The 20,199-nt window shown below is 38.7% G+C and overlaps 1 protein-coding gene across 3 annotated transcripts in view; it reads right to left on the bottom strand.

The window, feature by feature from the left end:
• TNPO3 (transportin 3) overlaps positions 1–20,199 on the bottom strand; it is a 101,257-nt gene that overhangs the window by 60,692 nt on the left and 20,366 nt on the right. For all 3 annotated transcript variants that reach the window (XM_047762907.1, XM_047762906.1, XM_047762908.1), the window contains 3 exons: positions 8,925–9,125; positions 7,343–7,416; positions 5,954–6,110 (listed from right to left, as the gene is read on the bottom strand). In XM_047762907.1, the coding sequence (XP_047618863.1) occupies positions 5,954–6,110; positions 7,343–7,416; positions 8,925–9,125 (432 nt within the window). The remainder of the gene's footprint in view (positions 1–5,953; positions 6,111–7,342; positions 7,417–8,924; positions 9,126–20,199) is intronic.

The following is a 20,199-nucleotide window of genomic DNA, read 5'->3' as shown; positions in this document are numbered from 1 at the left end:
ACTACTGTCTACTTTGTCAACAGCAGAGACCAACACCGAGTCCCCAGTGGCACCACTCCCCATGGGGAGCAGGTTCGTTGATTACATTGGACTTCTATCATGAAGGAAGCAGAGATTGGTCCTCACAGGAATAGACTCATTCTGGATATAGATTTGTCTTCCCTGCTTGTAATACTTCTGTGAACATTATCATTCATGGATTCACAGAATACCATATCCAACCATCATGGTATCATATCTAATCAATGAACTCCTATCAGGGGATTCCTCATTGTGGCTCAGCGGGTTACAAACCCAACTAGTATCCATGGGAAGTGGGTTTGCTCCCTGGCCTCACTCAGTGGGTTAAGGATCTGGCATTGCCATGATCTGTGATGTAGACAGCAGACTCGGCTCAGATCCTGCATTGCTGTGGCTGTGGTGTAGCTGGCAGCTGCAGCTACAATTCAACCCCTAGCCTGGAACTTCCATATGCTACAGCTGTGGCCCTAAAAAGCCAAAAAGTGGGGGAAGGCTCATATCAGAATAAAGAAGTACAGTAATGGGCAACTTTGAGCTCTGTTGATTTGAGATCTTGGTCCCAAAGAAGGAATGCTTCCACCAGGAAACAAAAATGATTCCAGTGAATTGGAAGACAAAAGACTACCACCTGGATAATCTGGGCTTCTTATGTCACTGAACCAAGAGGAAATGGGGGTTATTTTACAGGCTTAAATGACTGATCCTAATTATCAATGAAAATTTGTATTGCTTCTATACAGTCAAATCAAGAAACTCTTGATCTGGAACCCAGAGGATATTCTAGGAAACTTCTTAGTATCTCCATATACAACAGTAAAGGTTAAATAATGCAAAACTACAGAAGCAACAACCCAAAAAGGCAGCATGATTGAGGGCTCAGACTCTTTGAGAATGAAGGCTTGCGTCACTTCACAGAGTAAAGAACCCCAAGCACCTGAGTTTCTGGCTAAAGCATGCGTCTTAGTCCATTCAGGCTGCTATAACAGAATAATAGAATAGGTGGCTTATAAACAATAGAAATCCATCTCTCACAATTCTGGAGACTGGAAATCCAAGAGCAAGGTACCCATAGACCCAGTGTCTGGTGAGTACCTGCTTCTTGATTCACAAACAACTGTCCTTTTGCTGCGCCTTCACATGGCATAAAAGGGAAGGGAGCTCTCTGGCGTCTCTTTTTGCTGCCTTGTAACCAATATAAAAATGAGGGCTGCAGGAACTTTGCATATTTCCTGTTTGCTTGTTACACCACTGTACTGGAGTTTAAATGTGTGTCAGACAGTACATATAACGGAAAATGAGTTAGTTAAATGGGAAGACTATGGCCAGTTATAGATTTACTGGCTCTCAGCTCCAAATTCACCCTTTTAGACTACTCTGTAAAAATGGACTGGGCCCTTTAAATATTTCTTCCTGTGCCAGCTAGCACTAACTTTTTGTCACAAGGACATTAGAGAAACTGCACAAGGAAAGGGGTTTTGTTTCCTGATTCCAGTGTGCTCACTTAATAGCCTTCTGAAGAATGTGCAGCTTCTTCAACCCCAGACTCCCAGCTTCTCTGGTGTCCACCTCTTATAGCAAGAACACTAGCCAGCAACTTCTCCAGCATCCCCCCACCTCTACCAACAGTTTTTAGAGCAAAGTGCTTCTGGCTACTAAGGAATGCACAAGTTCTTATCCAGCACCAGATTCAGTGTACTCACCTCCTCCAGTGCCTACAGTGCACATGGCCAGCAGCTTCCCCTGGCATTCCCACACCCAGGTGATTTCGTGGCAGAGTGCCTCTGGGGAGACACTTTCCCTAACAACTTTCTTGGGCTTCCTGGAAAGCAGACCTGTAGCAGCATGCAGTACCACAATGATTTCTTTACCATGGCTACGCCATCACCAAGAGAGCCTAGATCTCAGTCCTGGGAGGAGGGGTGAACTCTTCCTTCCTCGCAAACTCTATCTCAGCCTTGGCCTTAATGACTGTTCTTTGTATCTGTTTTATTTCTATATTTTTTATAACTCTCTGGCACATCTTACTAGACAATCCCTTATTACTCTAAATGCATGTTAAACATTCTTTACTTAAATAGTCAAGACAAATTATCAGATGGTTTCTTTCTCCCAACCAGACCCAGACTAATACTAAAAGGAACCAGGGATTCCAAATCTGGTACAAGGAAGTAAGCAGATGAATACTAATCATCCTTTTGCTTTAGGAAGCAAAGAAGTACTCCAGTGCCCATTTTAACCATAAAAATAATTGAAGGAGTTCCCTGGTGGCCTAGAGGTTAAAGGATCCAGCATTGTCACTGCTGTGGCATGGGTTTGATCCCTGGCCTGGGAACTTCTGCATGCCACAGGTGCAACCAAAAAAAAGAGGAAGAATTTAAGTGGAGACCCTGAATCAACAAAAGTCCATAAGTCCATAATATGTATACCATAAAGGCAAATCAGGAAAAAAAGTAACATTTAAAACATCTTTGAAACAAATCCTTATACTGAAAACAAGAATTTGTTGTTGTTGTTGTTCTCTTTAGAGCTGCACCTGCAGCATGGAAGTTCCTGGGCTAAAGATCAAATCAGAGTTGCTCCTACCACCCCTAGGCCACAGCCACAGCAATACAGGATCTGAGCTGCAGCTGTGACCTATGCTGCAGCCTGCAGAAACATCAGATCCTTAACCCACTGAGTGAGGCCAGGTATAGAACCCACATCCTCATAAAAACTAGTCGGGTTCTTAACCCACTGAGCCACAATGGGAACTCCAAAAAAAAGGACATTTTAAAATTAAGATTTATCCTGCCTTTCTAATAGGAACTCAGAAGAATGCTAATACATATGTAAAAGGAAAGAGAGAATTATCAACACATTATTTTGCAAGCTATAATGGAATTAAGGTAAGGATTTAAAACCATCCTATCAACTAGGATTTAAAATCATCAGGCAAAAGATTCACATGGAATTGGACATCCTTAAAATAAACTACCATCATACAAATACAAATCATATTATATTACAAGAGGGAAAACAAACTATAAATGGAAGAATCAGATTGCCATAATCCTAATCCAGTCAATCTTAGCATTACTAATGGAAGGTCAACTAAAAAAGTATATTTTCTGGAGTTCCCATCGTGGCTCAGTGGTTAACGAATCCAACTAGGAACCATGAGGTTGCAGATTCAATCCCTGGCCTTGCTCTGTGGGTTAAGGATCCGGCGTTGCCGTGAGCTGTGGTATTGACTGCAGATGCGGTTCGAATCCCAGGTTGCTGTGGCTCTGGCATAGGCCGGCGGCTACAGCTCCAATTCAACCCCTAGCCTGGGAACTTCCAATGCCCCAGAAGCGGCCCAAGAAATGGCAAAAAGACCAAAAAAAAAAAAAAAAGTGTATTTTCTGATAAAATGCAGCATAAAGACGTTTTCTAGTCAAAAATATTTAACAGTTTAAAACTAATTCATTAAGCCTTTCTTACCAGGGTTCTGAGAAAGAATTAAGTCCTAAAGAAAATGATTTGAGAGCCTATTTTTTCAATTATCCTATGGATGGTATGTATATAGGGGAAAACTCATTAGAAACAATGGATGCCCTAGGGGATTTAAAGCTGAATTCTCATGAGGAATCCCAAGAGAGTAGGGTTGCCTCTGACTTGAAGGAATTATGACTAGAGAAATTACAGTGAACTAAAGGAACTATTTGTTTTAAAGAAGCAGCATAGTAGAAAAACCAGGAAATACAGCTAAGCAAATTACATTCAGGAGTTCCTATCGTGGCTCAGTGGAGAACTAAAGGAACTAAATGAAAAAAGCAAGGCCACAGAAAATCCAGAAGACGCTTTATAAAACCAATCTCTTCAACAAATCAGCACCATTTTGAAAAAGGAAAAAAAAAAAGGACTGTGATTAAGTCATAATAACCCAATACAAGCCACGGTTCTGGGCTGCATATTGATTTAGGGAAATGCTGTAAAGAATATTTAGGACCAACTCAGGGAATGTGAATATGGTCTAGGGATTTATTAGTTGATATAAAAATTTACTGAAAAGGTAAAGATGAATGAAGCTGGATGACTGGAGAAGCAGGCTGTAGAAGGAAGGTAGAGCACATTCTCATTTGGATTTTAAAAATATGTACCTATGTTCATAGAGGATATATACGAAAAATTACAGTGTAATCCCAGATAGTTTGAATGTAATTTTTTTTCTTTTTACTTTTTAGGGCTGCATCTGTGGCATGAGGAGGTTCCCAGGCTAGGAGTCTAATCAGAGCTGGCCTATACCACAGCCTCGACGATGCCAGATCCAAGCCACGTCTGTGACGCCGGATCCTTAACCCACTGAGCAAGGCCAGGAATCAAACCTGCATCCTCTTGGATGCTAGTCAGATTCATTTCCACTGAGCCACGATAGGAACTCCTGAATGTAATTTGCTTAGCTGTATTTTCTGGTTTTTCTACTATGCTACTTCTTTAAAACAAATAGTTAACTGAAAAATACATTTAACTTAAAAAGAGTAATTTGCCAGTGAATTTCTAACACCAAACAGAACATAATTTTAAACAAAGTTCCGTTTTTTCAAATAAAAATTTCTATGATGTTGAAGTATCAAAACAAATTTCTGAAAAATAATCTACTATAACCACATTAAGAAAATTGAGATGGACAATAAAGACCTAAAAATGAGATGTGAGTTAGATAATCAATTTAATGCCGTCTACTAGTTCAGGAATCAGCAAAATTTTTCCATAAAGTACCAGCAGTAAATATTTCAGTTTTTGCAGATCATATGGCCTCTGTGAAAACTACTCGATTCTGTCAGTTTAGCCCAAAATTATGGGCAAAGACAACATGTAACTGAATGGGCCTGTTTCCAATAAAACTTTATTTACAAAAATAAGTGAACAGCCCATAGACCATAAATTTACCCACCCCAGTCTAGAACATTAAAATTTCCAAGCTATCACTTTTGGGCCTTTGGCTAAGATCAAGTGTAAAATTTCCATGCAATCAAAAAGGATATAATCACATCTGACTCTTTTTATTTACTTTAATAAATTTTACAAAAAATTATTATTTTTTTGGCCGGGCTTGTGGCATGTGGAAGTTCCGAGGCCAGGGATCAACCCCACGCCATAGCAGTGACAATGTTGGATCTTAATCCATGAGCCACCAGGGAATTCCACATTTAACTCTTTTAAAAAAGATGATGGGAGTTCCGTCGTGGCGCAGTGGTTAACGAATCCGACTAGGAACCATGAGGTTGCGAGTTCGGTCCCTGACCTTGCTCAGTGGGTTAACGATCCGGCGTTGCCGTGAGCTGTGGTGTAGGTTGCAGACGCGGCTCGGGTCCCGCGTTGCTGTGGCTCTGGCGTAGGCCGGTGGCTACAGCTCCGATTCAACCCCTAGCCTGGGAACCTCCATATGCCAAGGGAGCGGCCCAAGAAATAGCAACAACAACAACAACAACAACAACAAAAAAGATGATGTAGGAGGTGCACTGGTGGTGCACTGGGTTAAGGATCTGACGTTGTCCCTGCTGTGGCTTGGGTTCGATTCCTGGCCCAGTAAAGAAAGGATCCCCTCTCTAAGTAAATTTATATTCACTTCCATTAGAACAGTCCTTGCTCAAGAGCCTACAGTTGGTAGCAAGAAATAGAAGAGCAGGGAGTATGTCATCAGAAGGCCTGAGTTCAAATTCTGATTTTGAATAAGCCTGTTTTTTATTCATAAGATGGAGATAACACCACCTCACAGCACTGTTCAGAAGTTCAAAAAGCATAGATTCTGAAAGTACTTTTTAACTATAATAAGTAACATAAACGTCATAGTATTATCACTGCAAAATTTTGCTAAGAAAGCTATTTCACAATGATGCAACTGAATGACAAAATAACCACCAAGGCTTTTTGACCCTAGGCAGCAACTCAATATTTCAAACACACTCACCAACAGAGATACCACTGTACTAGAATAAAAGGCCAAATCTTCTATAATTTCTGTACGCCGGTTAGCTCCAATTCGTAAGGAACGACTATGTACTTCTTCAGGTAACACTGTAAGGATCTCCAGCAGAAAAGGCAGAGAAGTTACATCATTGCTATATCTAGGGAAAAAAAGAGAGATACAGGTTATTTAAAGTCCAAAAATACAGAATCACATTAAGACAATGAGAGCCATCAGATTAACGTATGACAACATGAGTAGAATTCTCACTACCATGAAAGGGGAGAAAAACAGATATACTTTTGGGGAAATGTATCTAGAAATCAAATTTTCAACTTGCATTACAATCTTTGACCCAGCAATTCCACTTCCAAATTCACCTCTCAGAAAAAAAATCTCACATATACATGCAAATGCATATGCACTGCAAGTAGTTTTTTATAATAGCAGAAATATTGGGAAAATATAAATTTCCTCCATAATTAGCATTAAGAAAGTTCTCTTGTGGAGCAGCAGGTTAAGGATCTGGCAATGTCACTGCAGAGGCTTGGGTTCCTGGCCCAGGAATTTCCCTATGCCACAGGCATAGCCACAAAATATAGAAACAAAAATAAGGAGTTTTAAAAAAGTTACTGATATCATACAATGGAACACATAGAGCCATTGTAACGAATGAGATATCCATGTCATTAACATGAGAAGATGTCCACAATGTAGTAAGCGAAAAGTACACAAAACATAGTTGCACATAACTGAAAAAATACATAGGTATACGCATATTAACATATATGCACTTATTTATTTTAAAATGCCTAAAGGGACGTCTAGAGGGCTATATAACTAATCATCAATAAAGACTTTAACACACTATATTTGGTGGTAAAAAGGACATCCACTTTGTTCAAACATTTCTCAGCCAAATGTCAAAATGCAAGCAAATTATCATAATTATCTTGGCCAAGACCATGAGGAAATGCTTTATTCAAAGTAGCAAGCTCCATGTGTAAAAATACTGTCCTTTTTATAGACATGAAAAAAAACCCATAAGAGCATACACTCATAAAAACTCTCAATTTAATATAATCCTAACATTCAGACATATTTTTATAAAATCACTGATATCACAGTGGGAGTGATCCACAAGGCAATGAAAGAATCTGTTGCAGTTAATTCAAGAAGTGTGTGTGTAAATTATGACCGTCTTTTTAAGTCCCACGTGACATATTTCTACAGTATTTAAATTTGAAATGATTTTAACCAAAGTCAATTATTATAATTCTATGTTAGGAGTCTGGGAAAGTAGTCCAAACTGTTAGCTATTGCTGGCAAATTTCTCTGTATAGGTTAATGGTAATTCCAAATGTTAGCATAGAGTCAACACAAGTTGCTTACTTTTCCACCAATGTTTGTACACATCCCTTCCAGGAAGGCATCTGTAGAGCAAGGTCGGCTATTGCTAAAGCCAGCTGAGTAAAAAGAGAGATTAAATAAATGAACCGACAAGGGATCAGATATAGGGTTGCTATCAATATTAACTGGAAAGCAAAGAAACCAAATTTCTTCCAAACAATATGAAAACTAAGAACGTGACACCACCTTTTTCCCTTACCCCCCACATCTATATATCATGTCAATGCTTCTGGGCTAACTACAAATTGCTAGAATTTAAAAGTTAACCTTTAAAAATGAAAAACCAAATCAAACCAAAAAAACTAACAAAAAGTCAGAAAGAACAGATTATACATTTTCTTCAGATTATATCAATACTTAATTTTATTTGGCAATACCACAGAGCTTCATGGACAGATAAATTATTCTTGGCCAAAAAGCCAAAGCTACTGGCAAAGTCAGCCCTTTGACTTACTCCTCAAATAATGATTGCCATTTCCTTTCTCTTTTCATTTCTCATCTTGAAGCCTTATGCAAAAGCCTCCTTCCTCTTCAAGGGCACTTCTACATCAGGCAGAGATCACATGCTGAGTATGTACTCCAGTTTTCCTTTCTAATGTTCCCTATTTAATGTGGAAAAGCCAGACGCTCCAGTTCACTGCTTCATTCATGAGACTTTTACTGGCCAATCTGCCCAGAAAGGACTTTTTTAGGGCTGCACCCATGACATACGGAAGTTCCCAGGCTAGGGGTCGAAACAGAGCTAAAGCTGCTGGCCTACGCCACAGCCACAGCAACAACAGATCCAAGCCAGATCTGCGACCTACACCACAGGTCACGGCAATGCCAGATCCTTAACGCATTGATGGAAGCCAGGGATCAAACCACATCCTCTTGGATACTAGTCAGGTTTGTTACCCCTGAGCTACATTAGGAACTCCCAAAGGACTTTTTTAAAAGCAAGTATATGGACCTCTCTGACCCAGAACAGTACTTTATCATCTACAATTTTAGCAGTTTGTGTGTATGTATGTACACATGCCTGCCTGTAAAAACCTACACTCACCACCCCCTTTGGTATTTCAGTCTGAAATCAAATAATTCCAAGATTAATAACAAAAGCTTTAAATTTTCACTTTCTAGTCACTTACAAGATTATAACAATGAGTCTAAAAAAAAGTTAATATTACTTCTTCACATGGCCTACAAATGCCAATGGAAATTAACCTGGTAAAAGTCAAAATGGCCTTATAATTTTTCTAATGAAAAGCATAGGATTTGGAGTTCCTGTCGTGGCTCAGTGGTTAACAAATCCTACTAGTAGCCATGAGGTCTCAGGTTCGATCCCTGGCCCCACTCAGTGGGTTAAGGATCCGGCATTGCCAGAGAGCTGTGGTGTAGGTTGCAGACACAGCTCAGATCCGGCGTTGCTGTGGCTGTGGTGTAGGCCGGCAGCTGTAGCTCCGATCTGACCTCCAGCCTGGGAACCTCCATATGCCGCAGGTGCGGCCCTAAAAAGACAAAAAAAAAAAATTAAAAAATAAAACCAGAGAATTATCATTAAAAAAAAAAGCATAGGATTTACCTGAGTTACAATGACAGGTGACAAGTCTTTCAAGTTCTGGATATGGGTTAGTAATGAGTCCCGTAAAGAGGCATGAGAATCTGTGGGAAGCTCATAAAATGAGGTCTGAATCTTCATTTTCATGGTCTGTGCAGCAAAATAGCATGATTCCACATCCTGTCGGATCTGTAACAATTGGTCTGAAATCTCCCATGCATGAACCTGAAAGCAAATCAGACAAAAATGTCTTAAAATCTACTTTTCTGAACAATGTTAATGCCATACAACCTCAATACATACACAAACTTATTTAGACCCAAGTATAATTAAAAGAAAAATCTGACAAGCTAAGTTACCCACTAATTCAGCCAAAACTTCAAACTACAGTATATATTTATAGACCATGCTCAACCAAAGTATTCCCTAGAGTCTTCTGATTGTAGGAAGGCATGAGAGCTATCAAATGAACAAAGAGATCTAATCTTGCTGATTAGAATTATTAACTGTGTAGGGGGAAAATATAAAGAAAAATGTCCCAAAAGTTTCTACTAAAACTAAAATTCACTGCATAGCTTCCAACCCTAATCCACAGGTTGGATGTTTCTTCTCTTTTCCACTTAAAATAAGTAAGCCTTTGCTCATTCTGAGAATTGAGTCTGGAAGCTATTTTAATATATCTAAAAATATGAGAATATACTTCATATTGGTCTCAACAGGGCTAAGTTTCAGTCTTTAGTTCCTGACTTACACAGTAGAAAAACTCTCTCTCATACTTCAATTATTTTCTAATGTTTTTATATTGGGCGAAGTGCTATATATGCTATTTAAATCATTTTCACAGAAGCATCTGTGGAAATGATAAATAGTATTTGGTCTCTAACAGCTAGTCAAATTTATAAAAGAAGTCTTATTTTGAAAGATAAATCTGGGAATAAATTTGTACAGTATACAGTAGGCAACTAATTAACAACTGGTAAATTCTAATCCAGTTTTACACCAAACTGCCTGGGAGCAGGCTAAAATTTGGCTTGTAATAATTGACCGAAATTTTTTTCAATGCCAATTCAGGAACAGAGCCAACTGTGAAGAGTGATCACATAGATTTATCTACTCAATTCCTTATAAAGATAAAGCACTTCACAAGTACAAGTAATATACAATGATTCCTCAAGATCTTTCCAAAGATAAACAGTGAGCTAAGGAAATGGCCTAAACAGCCTCCTGAAGTTAACTGAAAAGAGACACTAAAACCCACTATGAATAGGTTTATTGACATAAAACTCAGCTTTCAATCAAGTAATAAGCTGGTGAAAAACAAACATGAAACATTAACTGCCTTCTAGATAAACTGTATTTTTATTAATTCTTGTACTTTTTACCTCTAGCATAATGTCACAAAAAAATCTTCCAAGCTACAAAGATTCTAGCCATTCATTATCTAACCAGTAATCCGAGCACATCTATAATTTAATATGCCCTTGAAATAGTTTTGCTCAAACTGATTATTTTAAAAATAATAGTAAACAAAAGGTTTTAATCAATCCAAAATCAAATGAGTAAAGAGGCCTATGTAAAGCCTAATGATAAGGAACTGTCTAACCACTATAAATTCTTAAAACTGAAAAGCCAGGGCAGGGCCTCAAATTGAGGAGAAACTGCTATAAAAACAGTATTATACAGCATAAGTACAATAGAGACAAAGGGAAAAAAGGAGAAGGTAACAAAGCTAGGAAAACTTAGAAATCAAACCACCGTATTTGTAACTACTACCTGAAAACAAAAGAAAAGGAAGCTCTATGAAGTTGGAAAAATATCCTCAACTACACCTCCTTCCAAAAAGTTAAAAAAAAAAAAACTAATTTCACAAAAAATAAGTCATTGAGGTAAAATGCCACATACATAGCTATAGAGGGGGGAAAAGAGAAAAATGAGCATAATAGCAGGAAAGTAGGCCAGAAAGACATTTAAAGTCTAAAGGACATAAGAGCCACCTGAAAAACGTCCCAATGGCCTAAGCAAGAAAACCTGGAGTAACAAATCATGATTGTACTGGATTATAATTCAAAAATAAAACTATATCCATGAGTCCACAATGATGTGAATAAATAACCTGGGGAGAGGTTATTTGTAGGATATGACATCTTTTTTTTTTTTTTTTAACAGAAGAATGCTAGTTAATAAATGTGGAAGGAATGAGGGAAACAAAATCACTACTGCAATACCACAGAAATTACTGCTATAAGGAAGATTCATGGATGAATGACAAAATACATCAAACTATCTCCCCAAAATATTCATTGGTTACTGTGGTGGTTTTATTATATGTTCACAAATTCTTTAACACCTACCATCAAGAATTCAGCCAACTCAGAGAGACAAGGAGACTCCACTGAAAAGAATATATAGAGACCTAAGACTCTATGGAAAGCATGTGGAGTCCAGCTAGGTCCAGCCTTCCAGCCATTCCTATCAGAATGTCAAGCATGTAAGTAAACCTGATCAGGCCAGCCAGTCTAGCAAATGGATGCCTCATGAAGCAGAACCATTCACAGAGCCCTGCTCAAATTTCCTCAAATTCATGACCTACAAAGTAATGAAAAAGAAGGAAATGGTTTTTGTTTTTAAGTCCCTAAGTTTTGGGAGTTTTGGGATAATTTGTTTCACAGTAGTAGATCATAAGGATAGACAACCAGACATTACATGCATCCTGCTGAAAGACTGGATTACCACAATGACAGGAGAATCAACTCTGTGTCTCATTAAGCTTCTAAATCCAGCTGGCAATTTGAAGGCTATAAAGTAGAACTGCATCCTAACTATGTAATCAATATAATTAAGATTGTAGGGAAACTCAACAGGTCAAATGGCTCAGATTGCTCAACAGATAAATATACAGGGAGAGAAGAAACCTGCAGATTAAGACACTCAAAAGATGTATCTTAACTGACCGAGTAATTCATTTATTTTGTCTGTTTTTTCTGTATCTCTGTTTTAAAAACAAAACAGAATAAAACAAACAAAACCAATATTGCCTATTAAACTAGTATGAAGTTTTTCTCCCTAGTGAAATCTAATCATTAACCCACTGGGTTAGAACTCTTATGAAAAAGTTCATTGTGCAGTGTCATGTTGTGCTCTAATCTGAATGGCAGAAAGTAGCAAAAATTACCAGTCATATTTTTAAAGAGTAAATATTTCTATCTCTTTAAAAATAGAGACTTCAAAAAATGAAGGGCAGGAGTTCCCGTCGTGGCTCAGTGGTTAACAAATCCAACTAGGAACCATGAGGACGCGGGTTTGATCCCTGCCCTTGCTCCGGTGTTGCCATGAGCTGTGGTGTAGGTTGCAGACGCGGCTCGGATCCTGTGTTGCTGTGGCTCTCGTGTAGGCCAGTGGCTACAGCTCCGATTCAACCCCTAGCCTGGGAATCTCCATATGCCGCGGGAACGGCCCTAGAAAATGGCAAAAAGACAAAAAGACAAAAAAAAAAGGGCAGAACCAAAAGTCAAAACAGCAGGAGTTCCCTTCGTGGTGCAGCGGAAACAAATCTGACTAGAACCCAGAGGATGTAGGTTCAATCCCTGCCTTGCTCAGTGGGTCAAGGATCCAGTGTTGCCATGTGCCGTGGTATAGCTTACAGACATGGCTTGGGTCCCACAGTTGCTGTGGTAGTGGCATAGGCCAGCAGCTGCAGCTCTGATTCCTAGCTTGGGAACTTCCATATGCTACAGGTGAGGCCCTAAAAGAGGAAAAAACAAAAAAATTCTTTCTCAGAAACTATTAACTTGGGAGGTAGAGATGCAAAGATTTATTTTTCAAGCACCTTTAATGATGTCTGAATGTTTTCTAACAGATCCTTTAGAACTGTCTTTAAAAATAAATATGGATTTGCATTCCAAACATGGAAGGAGCTCCAAGATATACATTTAAAAAGCAAAGATGCAGATCTTATTGTACAATCTTATTTTGTAAAATTTTAAATTACACTTTTTTTTTTAAGAAAGCATAGTGAAGGAGTTCCCGTCGTGGCGCAGTGGTTAACGAATCCGACTAGGAACCATGAGGTTGCGAGTTCGGTCCCTGCCCTTGTCAGTGGGTTGATGATCCGGCGTTGCCGTGAGCTGTGGTGTAGGTTGCAGACGCGGCTCGGATCCCGCGTTGCTGTGGCTCTGGCATAGGCCGGTGGCTACAGCTCCGATTCAACCCCTAGCCTGGGAACCTCCATATGCCGCGGGAGCGGCCCAGGAAATGGCAACAACAACAACAACAACAAAAAAGAGAGAAAAAAAAAAAAAGAAAGCATAGTGAAGCTTTTTAACATACAGGAGTTAGTTTCATGCCCTACATGCTCCCTAAACAACCTGAAGTTACAGAGTTCATAACATTTATCAAGTGTTTCTACTTTGGTTTTACCACACTAGCTGACATTACACAAATTTTCCAAGCAAAAATAAGTGAAAAAATGAATTAAATATCAAGAATTTGTTTGAAGACATCAAAACTACCAAGACATCTAGAACATGAGGCCAGATTCCAGAGACAAAGAACAGAAGAACAGATAGTTCAGCCTAATATTTGGCTCCACTTTTCCCCTCAAGGCATTTGCCTATTTGAAAGTGGAAGACAAGAGGCTTAAGAACTTCAGGCAGTCCTGGGAGATGAAAAGTGGAATAGAGAGCTCTCCAAAGAAGAGGGGGCGCTGGTATATAGTCCAGATTTTCAGCTGGGACCCTAGGTAGGAAACAGGAAATGTACTTCAAAAAGGCTGAAACTTCTTCAGGATAGACCAGATGTTAGGCCACAAAAGAAGTTGTTAAAAAAATGTAAAAAGACTGAAATAGTATTTTTTCCAATCAAAATGAAATAAAACCAGAACTTAATGAAAGGAAAACTGGACAATTCATAAATATGTAAAAATTAAATAACACATTCTTAAACAACCAATGGATCAAACATTGGAAATTAGAAAACATCTTAAGGCAAATGAAAATGGAAACACAACATACCAAACATTGTAAGATGCAGTGAAAACAGTGCTGGGAGAGAAATGTGTAGCTATATCTATACACTTAAATTTAAAAAAAGAAAAAATATTTCAAATCAGCATCCTAATTTTCCATCTTAAAGAACTAGGGGGAAAAAAAGCTAAATCCAAAGCTAGCATAAGGAAGGAAATAATAAAGATAAGAGCAAAGATAAATAGAACAGAAAAATCATGAATTTGATTTACTCAAAGATATTAACAAATTGACAAAACTTTAGCTAGATTTTAACAAAAAAAAAAGAACTGAAAGTGGGGTCATTACTACTAATCTTACAGAAATAAAAAAAGACTATAAAATATATATTGTGAACAACCAACTATACACCAATAAATTAGGTAATCCAGATGAAATGGCAAATTCCTAGAAACATACAATGTACCAAGACTGAACCAACAAAAACAGAAATCTGGAGTTCCAATCGTGGCGCAGTGGTTAACGAATCCGACTAGGAACCATGAGGTTGCGAGTTCGGTCCCTGCCCTTGTCAGTGGGTTGATGATCCGGCGTTGCCGTGAGCTGTGGTGTAGGTTGCAGACGCGGCTCGGATCCCGCGTTGCTGTGGCTCTGGCATAGGCCGGTGGCTACAGCTCCGATTCAACCCCTAGCCTGGGAACCTCCATATGCCGCGGGAGCGGCCCAGGAAATGGCAACAACAACAACAACAACAAAAAAGAGAGAAAAAAAAAAAAAGAAAGCATAGTGAAGCTTTTTAACATACAGGAGTTAGTTTCATGCCCTACATGCTCCCTAAACAACCTGAAGTTACAGAGTTCATAACATTTATCAAGTGTTTCTACTTTGGTTTTACCACACTAGCTGACATTACACAAATTTTCCAAGCAAAAATAAGTGAAAAAATGAATTAAATATCAAGAATTTGTTTGAAGACATCAAAACTACCAAGACATCTAGAACATGAGGCCAGATTCCAGAGACAAAGAACAGAAGAACAGATAGTTCAGCCTAATATTTGGCTCCACTTTTCCCCTCAAGGCATTTGCCTATTTGAAAGTGGAAGACAAGAGGCTTAAGAACTTCAGGCAGTCCTGGGAGATGAAAAGTGGAATAGAGAGCTCTCCAAAGAAGAGGGGGCGCTGGTATATAGTCCAGATTTTCAGCTGGGACCCTAGGTAGGAAACAGGAAATGTACTTCAAAAAGGCTGAAACTTCTTCAGGATAGACCAGATGTTAGGCCACAAAAGAAGTTGTTAAAAAAATGTAAAAAGACTGAAATAGTATTTTTTCCAATCAAAATGAAATAAAACCAGAACTTAATGAAAGGAAAACTGGACAATTCATAAATATGTAAAAATTAAATAACACATTCTTAAACAACCAATGGATCAAACATTGGAAATTAGAAAACATCTTAAGGCAAATGAAAATGGAAACACAACATACCAAACATTGTAAGATGCAGTGAAAACAGTGCTGGGAGAGAAATGTGTAGCTATATCTATACACTTAAATTTAAAAAAAGAAAAAATATTTCAAATCAGCATCCTAATTTTCCATCTTAAAGAACTAGGGGGAAAAAAAGCTAAATCCAAAGCTAGCATAAGGAAGGAAATAATAAAGATAAGAGCAAAGATAAATAGAACAGAAAAATCATGAATTTGATTTACTCAAAGATATTAACAAATTGACAAAACTTTAGCTAGATTTTAACAAAAAAAAAAGAACTGAAAGTGGGGTCATTACTACTAATCTTACAGAAATAAAAAAAGACTATAAAATATATATTGTGAACAACCAACTATACACCAATAAATTAGGTAATCCAGATGAAATGGCAAATTCCTAGAAACATACAATGTACCAAGACTGAACCAACAAAAACAGAAATCTGGAGTTCCAATCGTGGCGCAGTGGTTAACGAATCCGACTAGGAACCATGAGGTTGCGGGTTCAATCCCTGCCCTTGCTCAGTGGGTTAAGGATCCAGCGTTGCCGTGAGCTGTGGTGTAGGTCGCAGATGCAGCTCGGATCCCGAGTTGCTGAGGCTCTGGTGTAGGCCAGCAATTACAGCTCCGATTCGACTCCTAGCCTGGGAACCTCCATATGCTGCGGGAGCGGCCCAAGAAATGGCAGAGAGACCAAAAAAAAAAAAAAAAGAAAAAGAAATCTGAATAGGCTACATTACTATAATTCATGAACAGACTGAGTCAGTAATCAAGAACTTCCCAAAAAAGAAAAGTCCAGGACCAGATGGCTTTATTGGTGAATTCTATCAAACACAAAGAAGAATTAGGAGTTCTAGTTGTGGTTCCTCATTAACAAACCCAACTAGGACCCCTGAGGATGCACATTTGCTCCCTGGCTTCACCACTGGGTTAAGGACCTGGTGTTGCCATGAGCTGTGGTATAGGTCTCAGACGCAGCTCAGATTCTGCACTGCTGTGGCTATGGCTGTGGCCAGCAAAAAATATAAAAAAGCAAAAAAAATTAAAAATAAATAAATAAGGAAGAGGAATTAACACTAATCCTTCTCCAACTAGCCCCCCAAATTGAAAAGGTGTAGGAAACATTTCCTAATTCATTCTATGAAGTTAGCATTACACTGATACCAAAGCCAAAAATACTACAAGAAGGGGAGGAAAAAAAGCCTACAGACAAATATCCCATAGGAATACTGATGCAAAAAACCCTTCCTCCCCAAAATAATAGCCAACTGAATTCAACAGTATATTAAAAGATTATGCACAATGACCAAGTGGGATTTATTCATGGAATGCAAGGGTGGTTCAACATACAACAATTAAACAATGTAATACATCATATTAACAGGATGAAGGGAGGAAAAAAAAACACATAAATATCTCAACTGATGCAGAAAAAGCATTTGACAAAATTTAACACCTTTTCATGATAAAGACACTCAATAAACTAGGTTAAGAAGGAAGCTGTCTGAACATTTCTGACTGCATATGAAAAACCCACAATGGACATGATATTAAATGTTCAAAGATCGAAAGCTTTTCAAAACTCTAAGATCAGGAACAAGAAAAAGATGCCCACTTTTGCCGCTTCTATTCAGCACATTACTAGAAGTTCCAGCCAGAGCAACCAGGCAAGAAAGAAAAATAAAAAGTATCCCAAATGGTCAGGAAGAGGTAAAATGATGACTGCTCACATGACATGATTTTATGCATAGAAAACCCTAAAGATTTCCCCTCAAGCCTACTAGAACAAATAAATGAATTCAGTGAAGTTGCAAAATACAAAGTCAACACACCAAAATCAGTGTTTTTATATACTAACAACAAACAATTTGAAAAGGAAATTAACAACTGTATATATGACAGCTTCAAATAAAGCAAGGAGGCAAAAAGACATACACTGAAAACTATAAAACACTGTTGAAAGAAATGAAAAGATACTAATAAATGAAAAGACATTCTGGATTCAGGATTAGAAAACTTACTGCTGTTGTTAGTACTCTCTCCAAAGTGCTCTACAGATTCAATGCAATCCCTATCAAAATCCTAAGGACTTTTTTTTTTCCCCAGAAACGGAAAAATCAATCAAAAAAATCCAAATGGAATCTCAAGGGACCCCAAATAGCCAAAATAATCTTGGAAAAGAACAAAACTGGAGGTCTCATATTCGCTGATTTCAAAATTTATTACAAAACCAGAACAATCAAAATAGTATGGTACTGGCATAAAGACAGATATACAGAGCAATAGAACAACAGAGTACCTAGAAATAAACCCTCACAAATACAGTCAAATGATCTTCAGCAAGGATGAGAAAACTACAAGATGGGGAAGGGAGTCTCTTCAACAAATACTGTTGGGAAAAAGGATATCCATACGCAAAAGAAAGACATGGACTCTTATTTTACACCATACACAAAAATTAACTCACAATGGACTAAAGACTTACAAATGTTAAGACCTGAAACTGCAACTCTAAGAAGAAAACAGGGATGAAAACCTTCATGATATTGGATTTGATGATTAGTTCATGAATATGACATTAAAACTACAAGAAACAAAAGCAAATATAAGACAAATAGGATTACATCAAAATTTAAAACTTCTGGTAGTTTTTGTCGTGGCACAGCAGAAACAAACCCGACTAGTATCCATGAGGAACCTAGTTGGATCCCTGGCCTTGCTCAGTGTCGGGGACCTGGCATTGCCATGAACTGTGGTGTAGGCTGGCGGCAACAGCTCCAATTCGACCCCCAGCCTGGGAACTTCCATAAGCCACAAATGCAGCCATTTGTTAGCCAAAAAAAAATAAAGTAAAAAAATTTTTTTGGTCTTTTTCTAGGGCCACACCCATGGCGTATGGAAGTTCCCAGGCTAGGGGGTGGATCAAAGCTGTGGCCGCAGGCCTACACCACAGCCACAGCAACCTGGGATACGAGCCGTGTCTGTGATCTACACCACAGCTCACAGCAACGCCAGATCCTTAACCCACCGAGCGAGGTCAGGGAATCAAACCCGCAACCTCATGTTTTCCTAGTCGGATTCGTTAACCACTTGAGCCACGACGGGAACTCCCAAAAAATTTTTTTTTAATTTAAAATTCTGCACAACAAAGGAAACAAGCCAAAAGAATGAGAAAGCAACCTAAGGAATGGGAGAAAATATTTGCAAATCATGCATCCCAAGAGGAGTTAAAATCCAACTCAACAACAAAATTTCTGTAACTCAACATAAAAAAAACCCAAATAATCAAATTTGAAACTGGGCGAATGGCTTGAAGAAAGACACTTCCCTAAAGGCAGTATAAAAATGTCCAACAAGCATGAAAAAGTGTTCAACATGACTTAGTTATCAGGAAAATGTAAATCAAAACCGCCATTAGTTATCACTTCACACCTGTTAAGACAGCCACTATCAAAAAAACCCAGAAATGGAGTTTCCGGAGTTCCCATCGTGGCACAGCGGTTAACGAATCCAACTAGGAACCATGAGGTTGCGGGTTCGATCCCTGCCCCTGCTCAGTGGGTTAAGGATCCAGCGTTGCCGTGAGCTGTGGTGTAGGTTGCAGACACGGCTCAGATCCCGAGTTGCTGTGGCTCTGGCGTAGGCCAGCGGCTACAGCTCCGATTAGACCCCTAGCCTGGAATCTCCATATGCCGCAGAAGTGGCCCAAAGAAATAGCAAAAAGACAAAAAAAAAAAAAAAAAAAGAAAGAAATGGAGTTTCCATTGTGGTGCAAGAGGAACAAACCCAACTATTATCCCTGAGTATGGGTTCCATCCGGGCCTCGCTCAGTAGGTCGGGGATCGGGCTTTGCTGTGAGCTGTGGTGTTTGTTGGTCACAGACATGGCTTGGATCCAGGGTTGCTGTGGTGTAGGCTGGCAGCTGTAGCTCTGATTTGACCCCTAGCAGGGAAATTCCATATGCCTAGGATATGGCCCTACAAAGCAAAAAAAAAAACGCAGAAAATAAAAAATTGTAATTAGAAAAAGATACATACAGAAGAAATTGTTAACAGCATTGTAAAACAACTATGCCTTACTATTATTTTTTTTTAAAGGAAGGCAGGAGATGTTTCTTCTTCTTTTTTTTTTTTTTTTTGTCTTTCATCTTTTTAGGGCCTCGCCCATGGCATATGGAGGTTCCCAGGCTAGGGGTCTAATCAGAGCTATAGCTGCTGGCCTACACCACAACTCACAGCAACACTGGATCCTTAACCCACTGAGTAAGGCCAAGAATCGAACCCGAAACCTCATGGCTCCTAGTCAGATTATTTCCGCTGCACCACGACAGCAACTTCCAAATTTAAAAATTTTTAAGAAAACCAGAAATAAGTGTTGGTGGGGAATGTGGAGATACTGGAACCCTTGTGCATTGCTGATAATAATATAAAATAGTGCAGAAATGATGGATCACAGTATGGAAAATAGTAATTTATAAAATTAAGAATAGGAGTTCCCTGGTGACGCAGTGGGTTAAGGATTCAGTGTTGTCACTGCTTTGCAGGGTTTGATCCCTAGCCCAGGTATTTCAGCATGCCATGGGCATGGCCAAAATAAATTAAAAACAGAATTACCATATGATCCAACAACTCCACTTATGGATATACATCCAAAAGAATTAACAACAGGATCTTGAAAAGATATTTGCACACCTATGTTCCCTGCAGCATTATGAGCCAAGAGGTAGAAGCAAATTAAATGCCTATCAATAAATGAATGGATAAAGAAAATGTGGTATATGCCATGTACTGAGTACCTACCATATTCTAAGCACAGTTCTAAATGCAAGTGATGCAACAATGAATAAAT

Source organism: Phacochoerus africanus, chromosome 16 (assembly GCF_016906955.1).
Source record: "Phacochoerus africanus isolate WHEZ1 chromosome 16, ROS_Pafr_v1, whole genome shotgun sequence".
Lineage (NCBI taxonomy): Eukaryota > Metazoa > Chordata > Mammalia > Artiodactyla > Suidae > Phacochoerus > Phacochoerus africanus.
The sequence above is the reverse complement of the archived record's forward strand: the minus strand, read 5'-3'. Positions and strand labels throughout refer to the sequence as shown.